General features: G+C 44.7%; 1 protein-coding gene across 1 annotated transcript in view; it reads right to left on the bottom strand.

Annotated features, from left to right (window-relative positions):
- LOC135546459 (membrane-associated phosphatidylinositol transfer protein 3-like) overlaps positions 1 to 23,505 on the bottom strand; it is a 156,586-nt gene that overhangs the window by 107,749 nt on the left and 25,332 nt on the right. Inside the window, exon 3 of the mRNA XM_064974895.1 lies at positions 7,832 to 7,939. Within this exon, the coding sequence (XP_064830967.1) occupies positions 7,832 to 7,939 (108 nt within the window). The remainder of the gene's footprint in view (positions 1 to 7,831; positions 7,940 to 23,505) is intronic.

The raw sequence follows: 23,505 nt of genomic DNA, 5'->3' as shown, positions 1-23,505 counted from the left end.
GTGTAATTGTGATACAGTGAATTATACGTGAAATAATCTGACTGTAAACAATTGTTGGAAAAATTACTTGTGTCATCCACAAAGTAGATGTCCTAACCAACTTGCCAAAACTATAGTTTGTTAACAAGAAATTTGTGGCGTGGTTGAAAAAAACTATACAGTTTAAGTCTGAAGTTTACATACACTTAGGTTGGAGTCATTAAATCAAATTTTCATTATATTGTATAATAAATAGTGAAAACATTAAACCTATGAAATAACATAGGTATGGAATCATGTAGTAACCAAAAAACCAAGTAACCAAAATATATTTTACAGTACATTTGAGATTTTTCAAAGTAGCCACCCTTTGCCTTGATGACAGCTTTGCACACTCTTGGCATTCTCTCAACCAGCTTCATAAGGTAGTCACCTGGAATGCTTTCTAACAGTCTTGAAGGAGTTTCCACATATGCTGATAACTTGTTGGCTGCTTTTCCTTCACTCTGCAGTCCAACTCATCCCAAACCGTTTCAATTGGTTTGAGGTTGGGTGATTGTGGAGGCCAAGTCATCTGATGCAGCACTCCACACTCTCCTTCTTGGTCAAATAGCCTGGAGGTGTGTTTTGGGTCATTGTTCTGTCGAAAAACAAATGACAGTCCCACTAAGTGCAAACCAGATGGGATGGCGCATCGCTGCAGAATGCTGTGGTAGCCATGCTGGTTAAGTGTGCCTTGAATTCTAAATATATCACAGACAGTGTAACCAGCAAAGCACCCAGACACCATCACACCTCCTCCTCCATGCTTCACGGTGGGAACCACACATGCGGAGATCATCCATTCACCTACTCTGCGTCTCACAACGACACGGCGGTTGGAACCAAAAATCTCAAATTTGGACTCATCAGACCAAAGGACAGATTTCCACCGGTCTAATGTCCATTGCTTGTGTTTCTTGGCCCAAGCAAGTCTCTTCTCATTATTGGTGTCATTTAGTAGTGTTTTTTTTGCAGCAATTCGACCATGGTCTGATTCACGCAGTCTCCTCTGAACAGTTGATGTTGAGATGTGTCTGAGATGTGTCTGTTACTTGAATTCTGTGAAGCATTTATTTTGCGCTGTAATCTGTGGTGCAGTTAATTGACCATTTCTGAGGCTGGTAACTCTAATGAACTTATCCTCTGCAGCAAAGGTAACTCTGGGTCTTCCTTTCCTGTGGTGGTCCTCATGAGAGCCAGTTTCATCAGAGCACTTGATGGTTTTTGCGACTGCACTTGAAGAAACTTTCAAATTTTTGTAATTTTCCGGAATGACTGACCTCCGTGTCTTAAAGTAATGATGGACTGTTGTTTCTCTTTGCTTATTTGCTTATATGGACTGGTGTTTTACCAAATAGGGCTATCTTCTGTATACCAACCCTACCTAGTCACAACACAACTGATTGTCTCAAACACGTTCAGAAGAAAAGAAATTCCACAGATTAACTTTTAACAAGGCACACCTGTTAATTGAAATGCATTCCAGGTGACTACCTCATGAAGCTGGTTGAGAGAATGCCACAAGTGTACAAAGCTGTCATCAAGGCAAAGGGTTGCTACTTTGAAGAATCTAAAATATATTTTGATTTGTTTTACACTTTTGTGGTTACTACATGATTCCATGTGTTATTTCATAGTTTTAATCTCCTCACTATTATTCTACAATGTAGAAAATAGTCAAAATAAAGAAAAACCTTTGAAAGAGTAGGTGTGTCCAAACTTTTGACTGGTACTGTATATATTTGATGGGATGTATAGACATTATGGACAGTATGTGAATAGAATATGTAGTATATCTGATGAATATGTAGGATAGAATAGTACATGTACAATAATAGTTGAATAGGATGGACTTGACTAGAATACAGTATATATATATATGTTTTTGTCTCTTTACTTTTCTGCTCTTTTGCACACCAGTATCTCTACTTGCACATGTTCATCTGATAATTTATCACTCCAGTGTAAATCTGCTAAATTGTAATTATTCGCCTACCTCCTCATACCTTTTGCACACAATTTATATAGACTATTTTTTTCTACTGTGTTATCGACTTGTTTATTGTTTACTCCATGTGTAACTCTGTGTTGTTGTCTGTTCACACTGCTATGTGTTATCTTGGCCAGGTCGCAGTTGTAAATGAGAACTTGTTCTCAACTAGCCTACCTGGTTAAATAAAGGTGAAATAAATTTAAAAAATTAAATAAATTTAAATAAATTTAAACATATGAAATGGGTAAAACAGTACGTAGACATTGAGTAACTGGGTGGTAGCCGGCTAGTGACAGTGACTAAGTTCAGGGCTGGGTACTGGATGGAGGCCAGCTAGTGATGGCTATTTAACAGTCTGATGGCCTTGAGATGGAAGCTGTTTTTCAGTCTCTCGGTCCCAGATTTGATGCACCTGTACTAACCTTGCCTTCTGGGTGATAGCAGGGTGAACAGGCAGTGGCTCAGGTGGCTGAGGTCCTTGATGATCTTCTTGGCCTTCTTGTGACACTGGGTGCTGTAAATGTCCTGGAGGGCATGCAGTGTGCCCCCGGTGATGCGTTGGGCAGACTGCACTACCCTCTGGAGAGCCCTTCAGTTGGGGATGGTGCAGTTGTCGTACCAGATGGTGATACAGCCCAACAGAATGCATCTGTAAAAGTCTGTGAAGGTCTTAAGGGCCAAGCTGAATTTCTTCAACCTGTTGCACCTTCTTCACACACAGTCTGTGTGGGTGGATCCTTTCAGATTGTCAGTGATGTATACATCGAGGAACTTGAAGCTTTTCACCTTTTCCACTGTGGACCATCGGACCATCGATGTGGATTGGGGGTGCTCCCTCTGCTGTCTCCTGAAGTCCACGATCAGTTCCTTCGTTTTGTTGACAATGAGGGAGAGGTCATTTTCCTGGCAACACTTCGCCAGGGCCCTCGTCTCTTCACTGTAGGCTGTCTCGCCGTTGTTGGTAATCAGGCCTACCACTGTTGTGTCATCTACAAACTTGATGATTGAGTTGGAGGCGTGCGTGGCCACGCAGTCATGGGTGAACAGTGAGTATAGGAGGGGGCTGAACACACACCCTTGTGGAACCCCCATGTTGAGGATCAGCGTACTGGAGGTGTTGTTGCCTACCTTCACCACCTAGTGGCCCATCAGGAAGTCCAAGACCCACTTGCACAGGGCGTGGTTCAGACCCAGGGTCCTGAGCTTAATGGTGAACTTGGAGGGGACTATGGTGTTGAATGCTGAGTTCTATTCAATGTATTCTTCTTGTCCAGATGGGATAGGTCTGTGTGCAGTGTGATGGCGATTGCATCATCCGTGGATCTATTGCGGCGGCATGCAAATTGCAGTGGGTCTAGGGTATCGGTTAAGGTGGAGGTGATACGATCCTTAACTAGCCTCTCCAAGCACTTCATGATGACAGAAGTGAGTGCTATGGGGCGACAGTCAATTAGTTCAGTTACCTTCGCTTTCTTGAGTAAAGGAATAATGGTGGACATCTTGAAGCAAGTGGGGACAGCAGACTGGGATAAGGAGAGATTGAATATGTCCGTAAACACTCCAGCCAGCTGGTCTGCGCATGCTCTGAGGACGTGGTTAGGGATGCTGTCTGGGCCGGCAGCCTTGCGAGGGTTAACATGCATAAATGTCTTACTCGCGTCGGCCACGGAGAACGAGAGCTCACAGTCCTTAGGAGCGGCCTGCGTCGGTTGCACTCTTATCCTAAAAGCGAGCGAAGAATGTGTTTTGCCTGTCCGGGAGCAAGACGTCGGTGACCGCGACATGTCTGGTTTCCCTTTGCAAGCTGTGATTGTCTGGAGTCCCTACCATGCAAACACACATTGTTCTACCCAACACACAATTAGCCTAAAAAACTATTAAATTAGCGTCAATTATAAGTCGTGAGGGGCCAGCCATCAAATTCACTAAGGGGGCTGAGTGTGTAACACAATATCACAGGGATAATTACATGGAGTGGTTACAGCCATTACCGTACAGTCATTGATGGCTATGACAGCAACTGTTGCTTTCCTATCAAAGTCACGTCTGCAACTCAAATGGCACCCTATTCCCTATAGAGTGCACTACCTTTGAGCAGAGCCCTATATGGGCCCTGGTTAAAGGTACTGCACTTTATAGGTAATAGGGTGACATTTTGGGACGCAGCCCACCGTTCAGTGCATGAACAAAGGCATGTTGTTTGTCAAATCATGGAGGATGAAAATTGGATGATGGTACAATAGATTACCTGCAGTACTACAATACTGCAGAATGTACAGTAACCTTTCAAACAGCTTTTGTAATGGAATAATCGAGATGGGTTCCATTCTAGAATGACCTAACCATGAGGCCACTCTGGTGCTGTACAGATCACTTCAGCACAGTACCATAAGTAGAACCAGTGACATTTCACACCCACTTTTTTGTAACAGTGTTTGACTGAACATCTTTAAATTAAGGTCTTTCATCTCTACAGGTGGGCATTCCACCACCCTCGCTCAGACCCCAAAAACCCAGCAATTAAAACGATCTACTTCAATCTGTAGAACCTCATGCATGATCCTTACCTGATAAGCTACTGTAGCACACTGCTGTAGATATGGAAATATTTGGATATGGAAAATTTAAAAAAGGAAAGATAAGTTTTCCTGCCTGGTGTTGCATTTGATGTTTTAGCCAACCAAGAAATGTTCTCTAAGTACAATATAGTCAGAGATCAATCAGTAAACCTTGAGCTGGCAATTAATGGTTTCTCAGTGAAGCCTTAGAGAAGAGAAAACCAATGAGAAAACCAAGAGATTGCAATGTCTGTAAATGTGGACTATCTGACTTGGATCCTTCCTCAGACTTCAAAGCTCGCTCACTAATGTCAGGTCTAAGTGCTGACAAGATTCATATCCTTTGATTTATCATGTTTCGTTAATGTGATGTAAATAGTATTGGTGATGGTTAAACAGTGTATGTCTCGAAAAAACTCTCAGAAAGCATAAGAATGCCTCTATTTTTCTGGAAAAAAACAATCCCTAAAGAGTTCACGTTGATAACCCTCATCCCTCCTCATGGTTTGGAGATGTTTGATGTGTATATTTTGGCAAGAGAAGTGGGCACAGGGACTGTGGCCAGACATAAAGTAGGTGATTTCTATAGGGTGGCACAGGAGAAAGAGAGGAAGACGCTAGCAGGCATGATGCATGGCCCAGTGATTGCTTCTTCACCACTCTGTCAGGCCTCCTTAAGACCCCTTGTTCTTAATTCCCCCATTGTCTTGTCCAATAGAGAAGTTCAGCTGGTTTTACATTGGCTGTTGGGGTAAACACTCAACCTGTGTCTCAAAAACCACATTATTTCCTTTGTAATGCATATGGAATAGGGTGCCATATCGGATGCGTCCTCGGACTAGAGACAGGGCTGAGTAACTGTGTGGCTCAGTGAGTTATCTGATGTGAGCTGCTGTTGTTGTTGCACAGTCCCTCATCTGTGCAACTCTTTAATATTAAAAAAACACGGTCCTCCCTGAACTAACAAAGCATTGTGCTGTATTTCTGCCATTGATGTGTCTCACGATCAAGGCTGTGGGATTTCTGAAGTATAACACGGCTCTTGGTTCAGTCAAAATGTTGTCAAAATGTCAAAGACAAAATAAAACATGAATCTACATTAAATACAGTCATTTGCAGTACAGTGAAGTACAGTCTGCAGTTTGTACAGTTTGCAGTACAGTCTGCAGTACAGTGAAGTAGCTAATTAGTCACATCACTTGTCTGTATCAGATCAAGTTTTAATTTCTTTATTTACATTTGAAAAACACATTCAATGACATTTAACACTAAGCAATATTTCATTCATGTGATTTAAGATGAAGTACAGTTGATGTCAAACATAGTCAGTCTGAATAAAGGGAGTGATGGGGAGAGGGGATTTTCAGAGGAGCTATTACAGTAGAAGGAGCTATTACAGTAGCTGCTTCCACTAGGCATGCATGTATCTGCCTCTGGAAAAAGCCCTGTCAATCTTCAAAGACCAAAAAATAACCAAGAGAGAGGGAGTTACTTAAGACCAGATAAATCGCTGGGGTTTGCAAATCAGAGCACTGAGATTAAAATTAAAATAAGTAAATCAGAAAAGAAAAATAAACCAGAAGAACAAAGTAAATAGAGAAATCGATATGGTCGTGCCGTACATACCTACACGTACGCTACGGTCACAAGATGCAGGCCTCCTTATTGCTCCTAGAATTTCTAAGCAAACAGCTGGAGGCAGGGCTTTCTCCTATAGAGCTCCATTTTTATGGAATGGTCTGCCTACCCACGTGAGACACAGACTCGGTCTCAACCATTAATTCCTTACTGAAGACTCATCTCTTCAGTAGGTGCTATGATTGAGTATAGTCTGGCCCAGGGGTGCGAAGGTGAATGGGAAGGCACTGTGTGGACGAACCGCCCTTGCTGTCTCTGCCTGGCCGACTCCACTCTCTCCACTGGGATTCTCTTTCTCTAACTCTATTACGGGGGCTGAGTCACTGGCTCTCTAGTGCTCTTCATTGCCGTCCCTAGGAGGGGTTGAGAGTGGGTTGAGTCACTGACGTGATCTTCCTGGCCTGTTTTGCACCCCCCCCGAGCTCGTGCGGTGGAGGAGATCTTTGTGGGCTATATTCAGTAAGTTGGTGGTCTGTTGACTCTCTAGTGGTTTGGAGGCTGTGCTTTGGCAAAATGGGTGTGGTTATATCCTGCCTTGTTTCCCCCCTCCCCCATCTCAGCCTCCATTATCTATGCAGCGAAAGTCTATGTGCCAGGGGGCTAGGGTCCGTCTGTTATATCTGGTGTAATTCTCCTGTCTTCTCTGGTGTCCTGTGTGAATTTAAGTATCCTCCCCCTCTAATTCTCTCCCTCCCCTTCCAGAGGACCTGAGTCCTAGGACCATGCCTCAGGACTACCTGGCCTGATGATTCCTGGCTGTCCCCAGTCCACCTGGTCGTGCTGCTGCTCCAGTTTCAACTGTTCTGCATGTGGCTAGGGAAGCCTGACCTGTTCACCGGACGTGCTGTTTTCGACGGTCTCTCTCTCTCTCTCTCTCTCTCTCTCTCTCTCTCTCTCTCTACCACACCTGCTGTCTCAACTTCTGAATGCTCAACTATGAAAAGTCAACTGACATTTACTCCTGACTTACTGACCTGTTGGAATACGTTTCATTTATTTATTGAGTGATTGTTATGACCGATAATGAGGAAAATTCACATTTTCACTATAGTGACTCATTGCCTTCCAGTAGACTTATTCCGACAAGAACAAAGAGTTTACAAATCAATACATGCAGCAGAGCATCAACGTCTGTCTGATTTTAAACTAACCAAACGTATAAACACATAAATGGATGTTTGAAGTTGTTTGAATTTTGATGGATCAAAGGTCTCATTTGTGATTTGTTGTGTGAAATTCTTTGTTTAACTGCACTAAACATTGTGAATCGATGCGTCAGCTTGTGTGTTTTTGTTTGTGAGCAAGCAACTCCACAGTACTGCAGTAGGAGGTGGAAAGAACTGAACAGATGTTCAGAGGGCAATAGAGCCCTCTCATGCCCCCAGGGTACACTGTGTGTAACGTACCTTGTGATTGGTCCATGAGTCCCAGTGTACCCTGTGTGTAACATACCCTGTGATTGGTCTATGTGTCCCAGGGTACCCTGTGTGTAACATACCTTGTGACAGTGTACCCTGTGTATAACATCAATTGTGATTGGTCCATGTGTCCCAGTGTACCCTGTGTGTAACATACATTGTGATTGGTCCATGTGTCTCAGGGTAGCCTGTGTGTAACATGCCTTGTGATTGGTCCATGTGTCCCAGGGTCTCGATCTGCTCCACCAGGTCGTTGGAGTTCCACTGACTCATCCCCAGGAGGATGGCACTCTTCCCCTCCAGCACATCTGCTGGGACACACAGACACACAGGGAGGAGGGTTACAATCTGTCTGCTGGGACACACAGACACACAGGGAGGAGGGTTACAATCTGTCTGCTGGGGGACAGACACACAGGGAGGAGGGTTACAATCTGTCTGCTGGGACACACAGACACACAGGGAGGAGGGTTACAATCTGTCTGCTGGGGGACAGACACACAGGGAGGAGGGTTACAATCTGTCTGTTGGGGGACAGACACACAGGGAGGAGGGTTACAATCTGTCTGTTGGGGGACAGACACACAGGGAGGAGGGTTACAATCTGTCTGTTGGTGGACAGACACACAGGGAGGAGGGTTACAATCTGTCTGTTTGAGGACAGACACACAGGGAGGAGGGTTACAATCTGTCTGTTTGAGGACAGACACACAGGGAGGAGGGTTACAATCTGTCTGTTTGAGGACAGACACACAGGGAGGAGGGTTACAATCTGTCTGTTGGGGGACAGACACACAGGGAGGAGGGTTACAATCTGTCTGTTGGGGGACAAAGACACACAGGGAGGAGGGTTAAAATCTGTATGTTGGGGGACAGACACACAGGGAGGAGGGTTACAATCTGTCTGTTGGGGGACAAAGACACACAGGGAGGAGGGTTACAATCTGTCTGCTGGGACACACAGACACACAGGGAGGAGGGTTACAATCTGTCTGCTGGGGGACAGACACACAGGGAGGAGGGTTACAATCTGTCTGTTGGGACACACAGACACACAGGGAGGAGGGTTACAATCTGTCTGCTGGGGGACAGACACACAGGGAGGAGGGTTACAATCTGTCTGTTGGGGGACAGACACACAGGGAGGAGGGTTACAATCTGTCTGTTGGGGGACAGACACACAGGGAGGAGGGTTACAATCTGTCTGCTGGGACACACAGACACACATGGAGGAGGGTTACAATCTGTCTGCTGGGGGACAGACACACAGGGAGGAGGGTTACAATCTGTCTGTTGGGGGACAGACACACAGGGAGGAGGGTTACAATCTGTCTGCTGGGACACACAGACACACAGGGAGGAGGGTTACAATCTGTCTGCTGGGGGACAGACACACAGGGAGGAGGGTTACAATCTGTCTGCTGGGGGACAGACACACAGGGAGGAGGGTTACAATCTGTCTGTTGGGGGACAGACACACAGGGAGGAGGGTTACAATCTGTCTGTTGGGGGACAGACACACAGGGAGGAGGGTTACAATCTGTCTGTTGGTGGACAGACACACAGGGAGGAGGGTTACAATCTGTCTGTTTGAGGACAGACACACAGGGAGGAGGGTTACAATCTGTCTGTTTGAGGACAGACACACAGGGAGGAGGGTTACAATCTGTCTGTTTGAGGACAGACACACAGGGAGGAGGGTTACAATCTGTCTGTTGGGGGACAGACACACAGGGAGGAGGGTTACAATCTGTCTGTTGGGGGACAAAGACACACAGGGAGGAGGGTTAAAATCTGTATGTTGGGGGACAGACACACAGGGAGGAGGTTACAATCTGTCTGTTGGGGGACAAAGACACACAGGGAGGAGGGTTACAATCTGTCTGTTGGGGGACAGACATACAGGGAGGAGGGATACAATCTGTATGTTGGGGGACAGACACACAGGGAGGAGGGTTACAATCTGTCTGTTGGGGGACAGACATACAGGGAGGAGGGTTACAATCTGTCTGTTGGTGGACAGACACACAGGGAGGAGGGTTACAATCTGTCTGTTGGGGGACAGACACACAGGGAGGAGGGTTACAATCTGTCTGTTGGGGGACAGACACACAGGGAGGAGGGTTACAATCTGTCTGTTGGGGGACAGACACACAGGGAGGAGGGTTACAATCTGTCTGCTGGGACACACAGACACACATGGAGGAGGGTTACAATCTGTCTGCTGGGGGACAGACACACAGGGAGGAGGGTTACAATCTGTCTGTTGGGGGACAGACACACAGGGAGGAGGGTTACAATCTGTCTGCTGGGACACACAGACACACAGGGAGGAGGGTTACAATCTGTCTGCTGGGGGACAGACACACAGGGAGGAGGGTTACAATCTGTCTGCTGGGGGACAGACACACAGGGAGGAGGGTTACAATCTGTCTGTTGGGGGACAGACACACAGGGAGGAGGGTTACAATCTGTCTGTTGGGGGACAGACACACAGGGAGGAGGGTTACAATCTGTCTGTTGGTGGACAGACACACAGGGAGGAGGGTTACAATCTGTCTGTTTGAGGACAGACACACAGGGAGGAGGGTTACAATCTGTCTGTTTGAGGACAGACACACAGGGAGGAGGGTTACAATCTGTCTGTTTGAGGACAGACACACAGGGAGGAGGGTTACAATCTGTCTGTTGGGGGACAGACACACAGGGAGGAGGGTTACAATCTGTCTGTTGGGGGACAAAGACACACAGGGAGGAGGGTTAAAATCTGTATGTTGGGGGACAGACACACAGGGAGGAGGGTTACAATCTGTCTGTTGGGGGACAAAGACACACAGGGAGGAGGGTTACAATCTGTCTGTTGGGGGACAGACATACAGGGAGGAGGGATACAATCTGTATGTTGGGGGACAGACACACAGGGAGGAGGGTTACAATCTGTCTGTTGGGGGACAGACATACAGGGAGGAGGGTTACAATCTGTCTGTTGGTGGACAGACACACAGGGAGGAGGGTTACAATCTGTCTGTTGGGGGACAGACATAGAGGGAGGAGGGTTACAATCTGTCTGTTGGGAGACACAAACACACAGGGAGGAGGGTTACAATCTGTATGTTGGGGAACACAGACACACAGGGAGGAGGGTTACAATCTGTCTGTTGGGGGACACAAACACACAGGGAGGAGGGTTACAATCTGTATGTTGGGGAACACAGACACACAGGGAGGCGGGTTACAATCTGTCTGTTTGGGGACAAAGACACACAGGGAGGAGGGTTACAATCTGTCTGTTTGGGGACAAAGACACACAGGGAGGAGGGTTGCAATCTGTCTGTTGGGGGACACAAACACACAGGGAGGAGGGTTACAATCTGTATGTTGGGGAACACAGACACACAGGGTGGAGGGTTACAATCTGTCTGTTGGGGGACAAAGACACACAGGGAGGAGGGTTACAATCTGTATGTTGGGGAACACAGACACACAGGGAGGAGGGTTACAATCGGTCTGTTGGGGGACAGGCATACAGGGAGGAGGGTTACAATCTGTCTGTTGGGGGACAAAGACACACAGGGAAGAAGATTTACATTTACATGATATTTTAGTAATTTAGCAGACGTTCGTATCCAGAGCAACTCAGAGGAGCAATTAGTGTTAAGTGCCTTACTCAAGGGCACATCAGCAGACTTTTCACCTCGTCGGCTCGGGGATTCGAACCACGTTATTGGCGCAACGCAGCTACCTGCCGCCCACCATTACATTATTATAGAACCCAATCACATACTGTAGTTGATGCTGAGAACTGAACAGATTATCTGGTTGGTTAACACAGAGGAGAGGGGAAATCCAGACAGATGCAGGAACAGACACAGGGACACTGGGCACACACACACACACACATACAGAGACAGCGGTTAGAATCTCAGAACATAGACACACAAAGATCGGGTTAAAGTGGCTGGATGCAACAAAATAAAATCTATATTTGGTTCTGTCAATACAGTCATTTCCATACAGTTTATTTCTGTCCTTTGCTACATTTCCCCGAGTTTAGCCAAAACCAGACACAGCAGCTGTGGAAGAGACTACATCAGTGACACATGGCATGTAACTACCAATCAGAGGATACTCAGACTCCCATTGGACCATCATCAGAGCAAAGTTGAAGTGACAGCGTGATGTGCAAATGATGAGCATGAGCCATGGTCAGAGGGGTTGTCTGCTGTGATGGTTGTTCTGGGCTGCTGCAGTCACAGTACCATGGTCAGAGGGGTTGTCTGCTGTGATGGTTGTTCTGGGCTGCTGCAGTCACAGTACCATGGTCAGAGGGGTTGTCTGCTGTGATGGTTGTTCTGGGCTGCTGCAGTCACAGTACCATGGTCAGAGGGGTTGTCTGCTGTGATGGTTGTTCTGGGCTGCTGCAGTCACAGTACCATGGTCAGAGGGGTTGTCTGCTGTGATGGTTGTTCTGGGCTGCTGCAGTCACAGTACCATGGTCAGAGGGGTTGTCTGCTGTGATGGTTGTTCTGGGCTGCTGCAGTCACAGTACCATGGTCAGAGGGGTTGTCTGCTGTGATGGTTGTTCTGGGCTGCTGCAGTCACAGTACCATGGTCAGAGGGGTTGTCTGCTGTGATGGTTGTCCTGGGCTGCTGAAGTCACAGTACCATGGTCAGAGGGGTTGTCTGCTGTGATGGTTGTTCTGGGCTGCTGCAGTCACAGTACCATGGTCAGAGAGGTTGTCTGCTATGATGGTTGTTCTGGGCTGCTGCAGTCACAGTACCATGGTCAGAGGGGTTGTCTGCTGTGATGGTTGTTCTGGGCTGCTGCAGTCAAAGTACCATGGTCAGAGGGGTTGTCTGCTGTGATGGTTGTTCTGGGCTGCTGCAGTCACAGTACCATGGTCAGAGGGGTTGTCTGCTGTGATGGTTGTTCTGGGCTGCTGAAGTCACAGTACCATGGTCAGAGGGGTTGTCTGCTGTGATGGTTGTTCTGGGCTGCTGCAGTCACAGTACCATGGTCAGATGGTAGTCGTTGATGGGCCGGCTCGTAAAGATAGTGACACACAATGTCCAATACACTGCTCTCTCTCTCTCTCTCTCTCTCTCTCTCTCTCTCTCTCTCTTCTCTCACACCCACACATGCCTGGCATCTCAGAGTGGCTTTGACACTGTTCTGCCAGGCCTGTCCACTCTGATCACACTGACAGGCCTACTGGTCACTGTCTGTCTCTATAGCCCTTTATCTTCCTTCTCTTCCTCTTTCTCTGTCTGTCTCTGTTGATGCTAACACACACACACACATGCAAAAATACACAAAATGTGTTGAGGCAGGGAAGCGTGCAGGTTTTAACCAAGCACTAAGAATGCACTGACTCATCTCCCAGAGAGCAGCACTGATGAGAGCAACTTACAGACACAATGGAAGAACACAACGCCTGTGAGGTGTGAAACATGCTTAAAGTAGAGAGAGGAACACAGAAAGCCTGGCACTCCGAGCAGAGGAAGGAAGATTTTAGCTATGCAAACAGATCAAATATACAAGCAGCCAGAACCAAATAACACAGACTAAATAAAAACCTCCACCGCCCAGTGCCAAGAGGATCAGAAGGAAAGCCAAAATAAAGCAGCATCTCATTCAGATTCAGAGAGGGAAGGAATGAATGAAGGATGCGATTGCCCTGTAACTGACAGCCCTAGATGAGAAAGAAGAGAGTAGGAGGGATGCAGGATCGTCCAACAACCTGACAGTATGGAGAGCGAGGGAGAGAAGGAAGACACTGATTGTATAGAGCAGGAGGTATACAGCCAGAACGGATGTCAACTCTGGATGACAATAATCACGATGTCAACAACATCATCATGGTTCTAAACAGGACAGCACAACAATATCCACTGTAGCCTAGCTACAGCATATGATAATGGTCATTGCATAACTTTGATTTGCAAGTATAATTGAATATGGGTGTAAAAGTAGAGCTAGAGTCAATCAGGACATGACATTATAAAGGCTGTGGAAGATGGATAGCATATAGAAGAAGCGAAAGTAGCCCACTGGTATGAATAGAGGAGCAGATGTTTGGGGAGGAAGAGATGATAAATAGGTAGAAGGGAAAGGAAGAGACAGACATTAATTTAAGTCACTAACCAACTAGAAAGACCTAGAACAGTGACTCACACAGGCTCAATTCAACAAGCTACTTTCCTTTACATCCACAACACAACTAATTACTCAATGTCAAGTGAGTATTTGCAGCACAAAAGAAAGTGCGGAGAACACAGCACACTATTTACAAGACAAAGACTGTAAGACATTGCAAAAGTATTCATCTGTTTAAAACATTGCAAAAACCGTCTTAGCCTACACCTGCTGTGACCAAGCCTGGCGCAACAGAGAAGACATTCATAAACAAAAATATAAACGCAACATGCAACAACTTCAATGATATTACTGAGTTACAGTTCATATAAGGAAATCAGTTAATCATTTTTTTATTAGGCCCTAATCTATGACTTTCATATGAATGGGCAGGGGCGCAGCCATGGGTGGGCTTGGCAGGACATAGGCCCCCCGACTGGGGAGCAAGGCCCAGCCAATCAGAATGAGTTTTTCCCTACAAAAGGGCTTTATTACAGACAGAAATACTCTTCAGTTTCATGAGCTGTCCGGTTGACAGGTCTCAAACAATCTCGCAGGTGAAGGAGCCGGATTTGTTGAGTTCCTAGGCAGGTTGGACGTACTGAAAAATTCTCGACAACTACCTTGGAAGCGATGTACGGTAGAGAAATTGACTTTACATTCTCTGGCAACAACTTTGGTGCACATTCCTGCAGTCAGCATGCCAAACGCTCCCTCAAAACCTGAGTCATCTGTGGCAATGTGTTGTGTGACAGAACTGCACATTTTAGTGTATTTTATTGTCCCCAGCACATGGTGCACATGGTGTACCTGTGTAATGATCAAGCTGTTTAATCAGCATCTTGATATGCCACACATGTCAGGTGGATGGGTTATTTGGCAAAGGAGAAATGCTCACTAACAGGGATGTAAACAAATTTGCTCACAAAATTTGACAGAAATAAGCTTTTTGTGTGTATGGAAAATTTGTGGGATCTTTTATTTCAGTTCATGAAACATTACATGTTGCGTTTATATTTCTGATTAGTATACATGAGGAATGGATCCTGCTAAAAACATGTCTTTCTACAGATGGCACCGTGTCTACCCAGGGCACATCTATGTGACATCCACAATTCACATGTTTTATCCCACTTTCAAAGCATGCTTGTCAAGCAGGAGAGAGATAGGAGACGTGAAAGATTGGAATTGAAGAGACAGTCAGCCAAATCACTATGTAGGCTGATAAACCTCTTTCCCTGTTGTTGGTGCTAAATGCCAAATTGCTGCCCTCACTAATAGCAGGTTACACTGCACAACCAGGTAAATGTGTAAACAACATATGACGTAGGTAAGGAGTTTTAAATAGAATGTTCCAATCAGGTAGTGTGAGCCTCAGTGCAGCACAGGTCTGGCTTGCTTACGCTTGTTTTCCATTTTCAGCAGTGTATGACTCCAGTAAGTCACTACCAGCATGGGTCAAGTGACAACAAACAATTACATGGAAAACCAGTGGCATGGTGTCTGTTGGCTGTATTTAAATGTCAAGTAAATGCAGAAAGATACATTCTGAAAGCCCAAGCCTCCCATCACTAGTGCTGTTACACTATATTCCGTCAAAATGCAGCCACATTAATTTCAAAGTACAAGAAGTGTTTGAGTACAGTGCCATGGTAATACATTAGTAATGGGTCTACAATGAGTGGCTGCAGTGGTAGCCTACGATAATGGGAAAAGCAATCTGTCTCCAGCAGCCATTTATTACCCATTTAAATCAGGGGAGCGGCTTAAACCCAACAGTAAATATGATCTGCATTAGGCCCAGTCTGACAAATTCAACTCATTATTCAAATGAATGTAATCAGATAACAAATCAGGATTAACGCAGAATACATTTGTCAACACCACACATCAATAAGCATGGTGACAGTTGAGCTGGCATAGGCTTGCCTGCATGGTCCGCCTGGAATGGAGAGCACTCACTCAGAACGATGGGAGATTTTCCTCACTCTGGTGGATACAGCTGATGGCTTGTGAAGATACAGAGTCATTGGTAAAAGGAGGGGGGGGGGTTGTATGAGGATGGAAGCTGTCTGGTGTGCAAAGGGTGAAAAAGGTGCATCTCTCTATCTATCAAAGCGAAGTCTATTACTCCATCCATCTCCATAATGCTGAGAGCCAAGCACAGAGCCTCTAAACCTTTGTTGATTCCTTAAGATACATTAAAGGGATGAGGTGAGACCTAGTGAGCATGAACAGCATGCTAAGTCACAACAGTGGCAGACACAGCCATGCAAAGGCAAAGCATTACCTGGGAGAGTCCACATCTTATTGAAGGCATATCAAATGAAGGACAAGTTGATTGACACGGTCTTGATTGTGTAACCTTTATTTAACTAGAGCTTGACATACTTGACATAAACACATTGTTTCTATTCGTATTTATGCTAGGTCCTATCAAACTGCATGATCATATAAAAAGGAAATGGAATGAGAATTAGTCAAAGCTGTGCTACAGTGAGAATACTCAGTTAATTGAATCCAGGCAAAACGACAGATAAGTTAATAAACGTAGACTAAAACTGATTCATACTTCATGAATAATATAAATAGATTAACTTGCATTTGTTTGCTGTCATCAGGGGCACTATATATACTCAGGTCTACTCAGATAGTGATAAATCTTGCACTGCAGATATCGAGCCAACTAGAAAATATAGTGCTCTTGAAAAATTATGACTAAATCTACCCCTTCCAATCTCATTCCAATCTTCTCTCAGTAGAGCAGCCTCGTCTGAGGACATGGTGGCAGAGACGTTGTCTTACGTCAGAAAGCATGACGTCTCCATCTGAAGGACGAGCGCCATGCAGGAGAGACGCCACCTGATTAGAAAACAATGGTGGCAGAGATGGACACACCAAATCTTCAAGACAAACAAATATACTCCAGGAGTCACTGCCGTGAGTTGGTCGACCTGGTTAGCGTGCACTGCGCCCGGCTCGCCACAGGAGTCGCTAGTGCGCGATGAGGCAAGGATATCGCTACCGGCCAAACCCTCCCTAACCCGGACGACGCTAGGACAATTGTGCGTCGCCCCATGGACCTCCCGGTCGCGGCTGCCTGCGACAGAGCCTGGGTTCGAACCCAGAGTCTCTGGTGGCACAGCTAGCTCTGCACCACCCGGGAGGCCCGTAAAAATACTTTTAAGAACTACTTAAAAGTCGTTTTTGGGGGTATCTGTACTTTACTTTACTATTTATATTTTTCACAACTTTTACTTGACTACATTCCTAAAGAAAATGAAGTACTTTTACTCCATACATTTTCCCTGACACCCAAAAGTACTCGTTACATTTTGAATGCTTAGCAGGAAAGAAAATTGTCAAATTTGCACACTTATCAAGAGAACATACCTGGTCATCCCTACTGCCACTGATTTAGCAGACTCACTAAACACAAATCCTTTGTTTGTCAATGGTATCTCAGTAATGGAGTGTGCCCCTGGCTATCCGTAAATTAAAAAAACAAGAAAATTGTGCCGTCTGGTTTGCTTAATATAAGTAATCTTTTATTATTTGTACTTATACTTTTGATACTTAAGTATATTTTAGCAACTACATTTACTTTTGATACTTAAGTATAGTTAAAACCAAATACTTTTAGACTTTTACTCAAGTAGTATTTTACTGGGTTCTTGTGGTTTTACTGGTCTGGAGCTTTATGGCGTGGGTGACGGCATTAGTCATCCTGAAATCATCCTAACTCCCAGGAGCTCATCGTGATGGCTTTAGTGGTACAATACAGTACACCCCCACTCTCTCTCTATCTCTTACTCACTCACTCCCTCTTCATTTCTCTCTCAAACGTTATCATCTCCATCTCTCTCTCTGTCTTAGTCTTTCCCTCCCTCTTCATTTCTCTCTCAAATATTACCTTCCCCATCTCTCTCTCTCTCTCTGTCTCTCTTCCCCTCTCCCTCCCTCTTAATTCATCTCTCTCTCGCTCTTGCTCTCTCTCTCCCTCTCCCTAAAAGTATCATTATTTCAGGAGAAAACAAGTTGTCCTGACATTACTTAATTACATGCTCCTAAGAATATAACTTTTAGAGCCATCCATCCCTCCTGTTAAGATCAAGCCCATCTCTTCAAATCTCAGCACATTTTACCATCATTTTATTAGCTTGTTGTGGTTTATTTTTTAAAGATCTTATTCCCAAGAGGGCATTATTATCAATCACCCAAAAACAACTTCATCCTCTCTCCCTCTTGATATTTTCTTGAATATACTACACTGATAATGCTGCTATGAACACAAAATAGTTTCTGCGTAAGGGGTTATATTTTTTTCATTGATTGAGGTAGGGAAGCTTTTATATAAGCTTGAAAGGTTTCTCCAAGGTTTTTCCCATCACACTTTAATGCTTCAAAAACAACAGGCGGGCGGCCACAAAGCTATTCCAATATTATGCATCAATCAAAGACTACGGGATGAGGCGCGATTGGTGAACCGCAATGCTGCAAAGCACAGACCAATCAAAAGACTACAGTATAATGACATGCAGAGATGAAAAGCCTCAGAGAACAACTGGCTGGCACTTTCCCCAATTCAGCTGACGGCGGGCGCTAACATCTGGACTTTTAATTGAAATCCCCTGTTGTGTGGTGGGCCAGAAACCCCTCATTATATATGAATGAGAACTCATGAAAGATTGATGTGGAAACATGCAGGTAGTTGAGAGCTACCAGTTCATTCTCCAACTGCAATAACTTCAAACTCCATTCTGTTTGCAGAGGGAAAGGGACACAACACAATGCAGTACAAGACATTTGAATAATGCAGTGTGAGCTTGTCTGTTTTGTTGTGGAGCTTTGTTCAAAACCCATTATTATGCTTCCCATGGAGACAACCCCACCCCCATAATAATAAGAGAAAGAAATGGCTGCAAAATAGATATTGGTCCATTTTACCTGCTGCCATTTTGCCAATAGAGCCTTTGCCTTCCCTCTTCCCATTGTTTACTCTCAATGTTATGCAGTAAATAAACATCTCTCTAAGCATGGGTATTTCATGCTGTAGTGAGAAAAAGTGAGCGGGAGCGATATGGGGGTGCCAGGGTAAATCTGTTCCACTTTATAGGCCACATGGGATCCTTACCCGAGTGACTCTGGCTGTCAGATGGAATATATTCTCAGACAGTTCTGCTCTGTGGCACCGCACAGTGATAAGGGATGCACAGCACATGTCTCATACGTGACAACCAAATATGTGTGGAGATGTGGGTGTGGGTGTGGACAAACGGGTATGTGTGCATGCACACAAGCTGCATACTCCAGTGCACTATTAATTAGCGTCAGTCAGATTTGTTCACGGTTTGACAGTGAATTGTGTTTAATTACTCAGGGTGCATTCACACCACTTAGGTGATAACACACACAAACACACACAGTTACACACACACACACACACACATAGACACACACACACAGTTACACACACACACACACAACGACTGACGCCGGATTTTGAGAAGCAGGTACGGAGAGTCAACATTTATCCAGGATCAGACAGGTAACGGAACAGAAACAGCGCCAGCACGCGGGTAAACAACGACAAATGACAATTAATGCTGAGGCAGGGAATAGAGCGGGGGACCAGACAGATATAGGGAAGTTAATGACAGAGGTGATTGAGTCCAGGTGAGTCCAATAATCGCTGATGCGGTGACGGGGGGGAAGGCTGGGGTGCGTAATGATGGTGGCAGGAGTGCATAATGCTGGGGAGCCTGGCGCCTTCGAGTGCCAGGGAGGGGAGGGGGAGCAGGTGTGACACACACACATAGACACACACACAAATAACCACACAGACACACACGCACACACACATATAGACACACACACAAACAACCACACAGACACACACGCACGCACACACATACACCCACACACAGACACACACACACACACATAGGCCTTCACAGACACATACACACACACACACACACGAAAAGTCAGCATAAAGAAGCAGGCCATTGACATAGTCAACACAAACATGTGACGTAGGGCAGAGAAATAACATTTGTTTCTGCAACCCCTGGCATCCATTAAAACTTCCTCTCAGCAGTGGAGAACTGGGACAAGAGAGAGGAAGACAGGCTGTAGTCCAAACACTGAAAGACACACCCTATCCCCTCAGCCTTCAAATTACCCTTTTTTACAACCCCTTTGGCACTCATTTATGAACCTTGTGGTCATTTTCCAAAACTCTAGACACAAAACTCAAAATGGCCATCAAAACAGGCTGTCCGATGTTCAAAACATTGCATTGTGCATTCATATCTTTAAAGAAACCTTACACTCGCAGAAACATTGGTTCAAATAACTCATTTATCATGAAATACCATAGGAACATTCATTTAGATCACCCACACACAAGATACCGATAGTTTCACTATGTAGTTGTTCGTACAATCATTAAATATTGTAGTACAAAATATGTGATACATGTTTCATTATGCTACTACACTTAAATGCATCACTGTAAAAGGACTAGTAGAGAGAATACTACAGACACAGTGGAATCATTGAACAAAATCTGAAATGCATTGATGAAATACAATAAAATCACAACATAGGTTCCTTTGAATCAAAGAAAAAATAATTAGCTACAAAAAAGGAAAAAACTACAGTAAAACATCACTGCAGTGTTCCTCACCTGGCTTACTGTAAAACATCACTGCAGTGTTCCTCACCTGGCTTATTGTAAAACATCACTGCAGTGTTCCTCACCTGGCTTATTGTAAAACATCACTGCAGTGTTCCTCACCTGGCTTATTGTAAAACATCACTGCAGTGTTCCTCACCTGGCTTATTGTAAAACATCACTGTAGTGTTCCTCACCTGGCTTACTGTAAAAAGCAAAACAAAGGATTGATTACTGTACTTCTATATTCCCATCAGCCCTGTCTTGTCAATTTGGCCACAGGTTCTCATCTACATCACAATGGATGTTTTCATTAGCCAAACATCTTGGGAAGAATCTTTGGCTTTGGCAAATCCAGGCCTGACCATGGTCTGCAGTGATGTCATTGCATGCATCATCCATGGCTGGAGAAGGGTGGGTTGTTTGTGCGGGCGCCTATCATATACCTTCCACCACCATGTGGAGAAAAAACCCTCAATCGGTTTAAGGAAAGGAGAGTTTGAGGGTAAGTACAGGGTGGTAAATTGTGGTTGGGCCTGAAACCATGCTTGCACCATTTGATCATGGTGGAATCTGACATTATCCCACACAATGACATAGGTCACATCATCAGCTCTACAGACCTGATTTAGCTCATCAAGGAAGGTTACAAGGAGAGCTGCATTATTTAATCCAATAAGAGATATGTGTCCCACCACCACACATTGTCCAGGTACTGGCCAATGAAATTCCAACCTATCCTGCTTGTCTTGGCCAGGTTGAAGCCTGCCTCATCCAAAAAGAGGAATTTGTGATGGTTTTCGTCAGCATCCAGCTCCATCACCCTCTAAAAAAACAGTTTGAAAAGAGAATTACTGGTTACAATGATGTACAATTTTTGGGGAATTTCACACAACAGGCATCTTGAAACTGAACATACCTGAACATACTCAGTCCTCGGTTGCTTCACTCTGTCTGAATTTCTTTCAAAAGGCACATTGGTGTAGCTGTTTTAGAGACACCTGGTGCCTTTTCAGCATGTGTGCAATAGTCGGCAAACTTATGGCTTCCACATTGTTGAACATGTCGTCATTGTCCAAGATGTGCTGCTAAATTTCTGTAAGGCGAATATGATTTCTGTCCCGAACCAAATTGACCACAGCCCGCTCTTGTTGGTCAGTCAGAATGTTGCCTCTGCCTCTCCTATTCGGCCTAGTCTCAATTCTGCAGGGAAAATTACAGTAAGAACACATTTAGTCACATCACCTACTCTGTGGTACACATTGGCATGCAGTATGCAACAGTCATTTGACAATTGAGAGTAGCCTAATGTTTAGTTCATGCTGAAGACTTGCTGGTTCTCATTGCGGAAAGTTCTGATGATTGAGGCCACGGTTGGCCTTCTGAGGTTTGGTTGAATCATTGTAGCTGCCTCAGTCATTGTCATGCCATGATTTACGACCTGGTCTACAACTATTGCTCGTATTTCATTGGACAGTATTTGCTGTTGCTGCCGCTGTCTTGGTCCGTGGCCTTGTCCAAAAAAATGGTGTGCAGAAGGGCATCTCTTAACCGTGAATAATTAAGGCTGTTGTAGAGGCAAATGGGAGTCCTATCCAGTACTAGATAGGTGTACCTAATAAACCGGTGAGTGTACCGTAACGTCAAATCTGAAAACATGGTCTGGAAAAGTGGTACATGGGACCATAGAAACTGTGTCTGATATGATGATGAAATATTACATCCATAGATAATGTAGTCCAATTGGTTCATGTTCCACAGTAATTGGTGTCAATGGATCTCGTTATCCTAAAACTTTCATGATCTAAACATGGAATATTGTTTGTCAGTTTCCATAAAACTATGCATTAAGAGTAATGCAACAGTTACTTATGATTTTGAGCAGTTGTATCAACTGATAGTTAGATCATTGTCATGACATGAATAGACAGTCATCTCAGATGTCATGTGTGAATTGCATTTTGAAATGGTAATACTTTCATGTTAAGTTGTGTCATTTTAAACAGGTGATTTTAGTTCAATGAACAAATCATCTTAGCTTTATGTGTATTGTATCCAAGCTATTGGGAAAAGTGTTAGAGTTCTGAAAAATGTGCATTTTGATCATCGGTTGTGAGTTTTGTGTCTAGAGTTGTGAAAAATGACATCAAGGTTCTGAAATGATTGCCAAAGTGATAAAAAAAAAACTGTAAGCGGACACTCCTGATGACGTATCATGGCGTCTGACGAGCTTGCAGGGCGAGGGAGGAAGGAATGATTTTTAAATGGACCACCCTTGCCCAGAAATCCGTCACTCGTTCATCCCGCGATGACTGTGTTTTCAGCCACTGGTAGCTTGTGGGTGCTTTGTATACGCTACAGTCAATTATGAGTGCATGTCTACATAAATTAAATACATAATTATTAATATAAGCCTACTGTATGATAGCTAGCAAATTAAATAGCTAAATAATGTTAGCCTGCCTAGCTGTAACTTCTGAAGAAGGAAAACATTTTATTTCTACAACTTCCAAAAGCTAACCAAACAAAAACATCATTACTTTTACAAGACCTGTTTGTGCCGTCGTGCATTAGTAGCACAATTTCTAACTTAATTTACATTTGTTTTAACTTCCACTTGTATGTTGACTCCATATTGACCTTGAAGTTTACATTTTTGGCTGACTTTTCTTAGCAGATATACAATCGTTGCGATTTGAATTATGGGGAGTTTTAGGCCCCGAAGTGAACATAATTGTACACTCGCAAACTCAATTAAAAACAAGGGCTGAGGGGCTTACTTTGCAAACTTCCCTTGCTTGGCTAATCACTTGGACCGCCCTCCAAGATGGTAACGAGCTCCTGTCTGTCTCCAGCTTTGCCGGTTTTTGACCATTCTGCCTGCCCTGACCCTGAGCCTGCCTGCCGTTCTGTACCTTTCAGACTCTGCTCTGGATTACTGACCTCTGCCTGCCCTGAACCTGAGCCTGCCTGCCGTTCTGTACCTTTCAGACTCTGCTCTGGATTACTGACCTCTGCCTGCCCTGACCCTGAGCCTGCCTGCCGTTCTGTACCTTTCAGAC

The sequence above is a fragment of the Oncorhynchus masou genome, chromosome 9 (assembly GCF_036934945.1).
Source record: "Oncorhynchus masou masou isolate Uvic2021 chromosome 9, UVic_Omas_1.1, whole genome shotgun sequence".
In the NCBI taxonomy this organism is placed as follows: Eukaryota; Metazoa; Chordata; class Actinopteri; order Salmoniformes; family Salmonidae; genus Oncorhynchus; species Oncorhynchus masou.
Note: the sequence above shows the minus strand (reverse complement) of the source record. Positions and strands in the feature narration are given on the sequence as shown.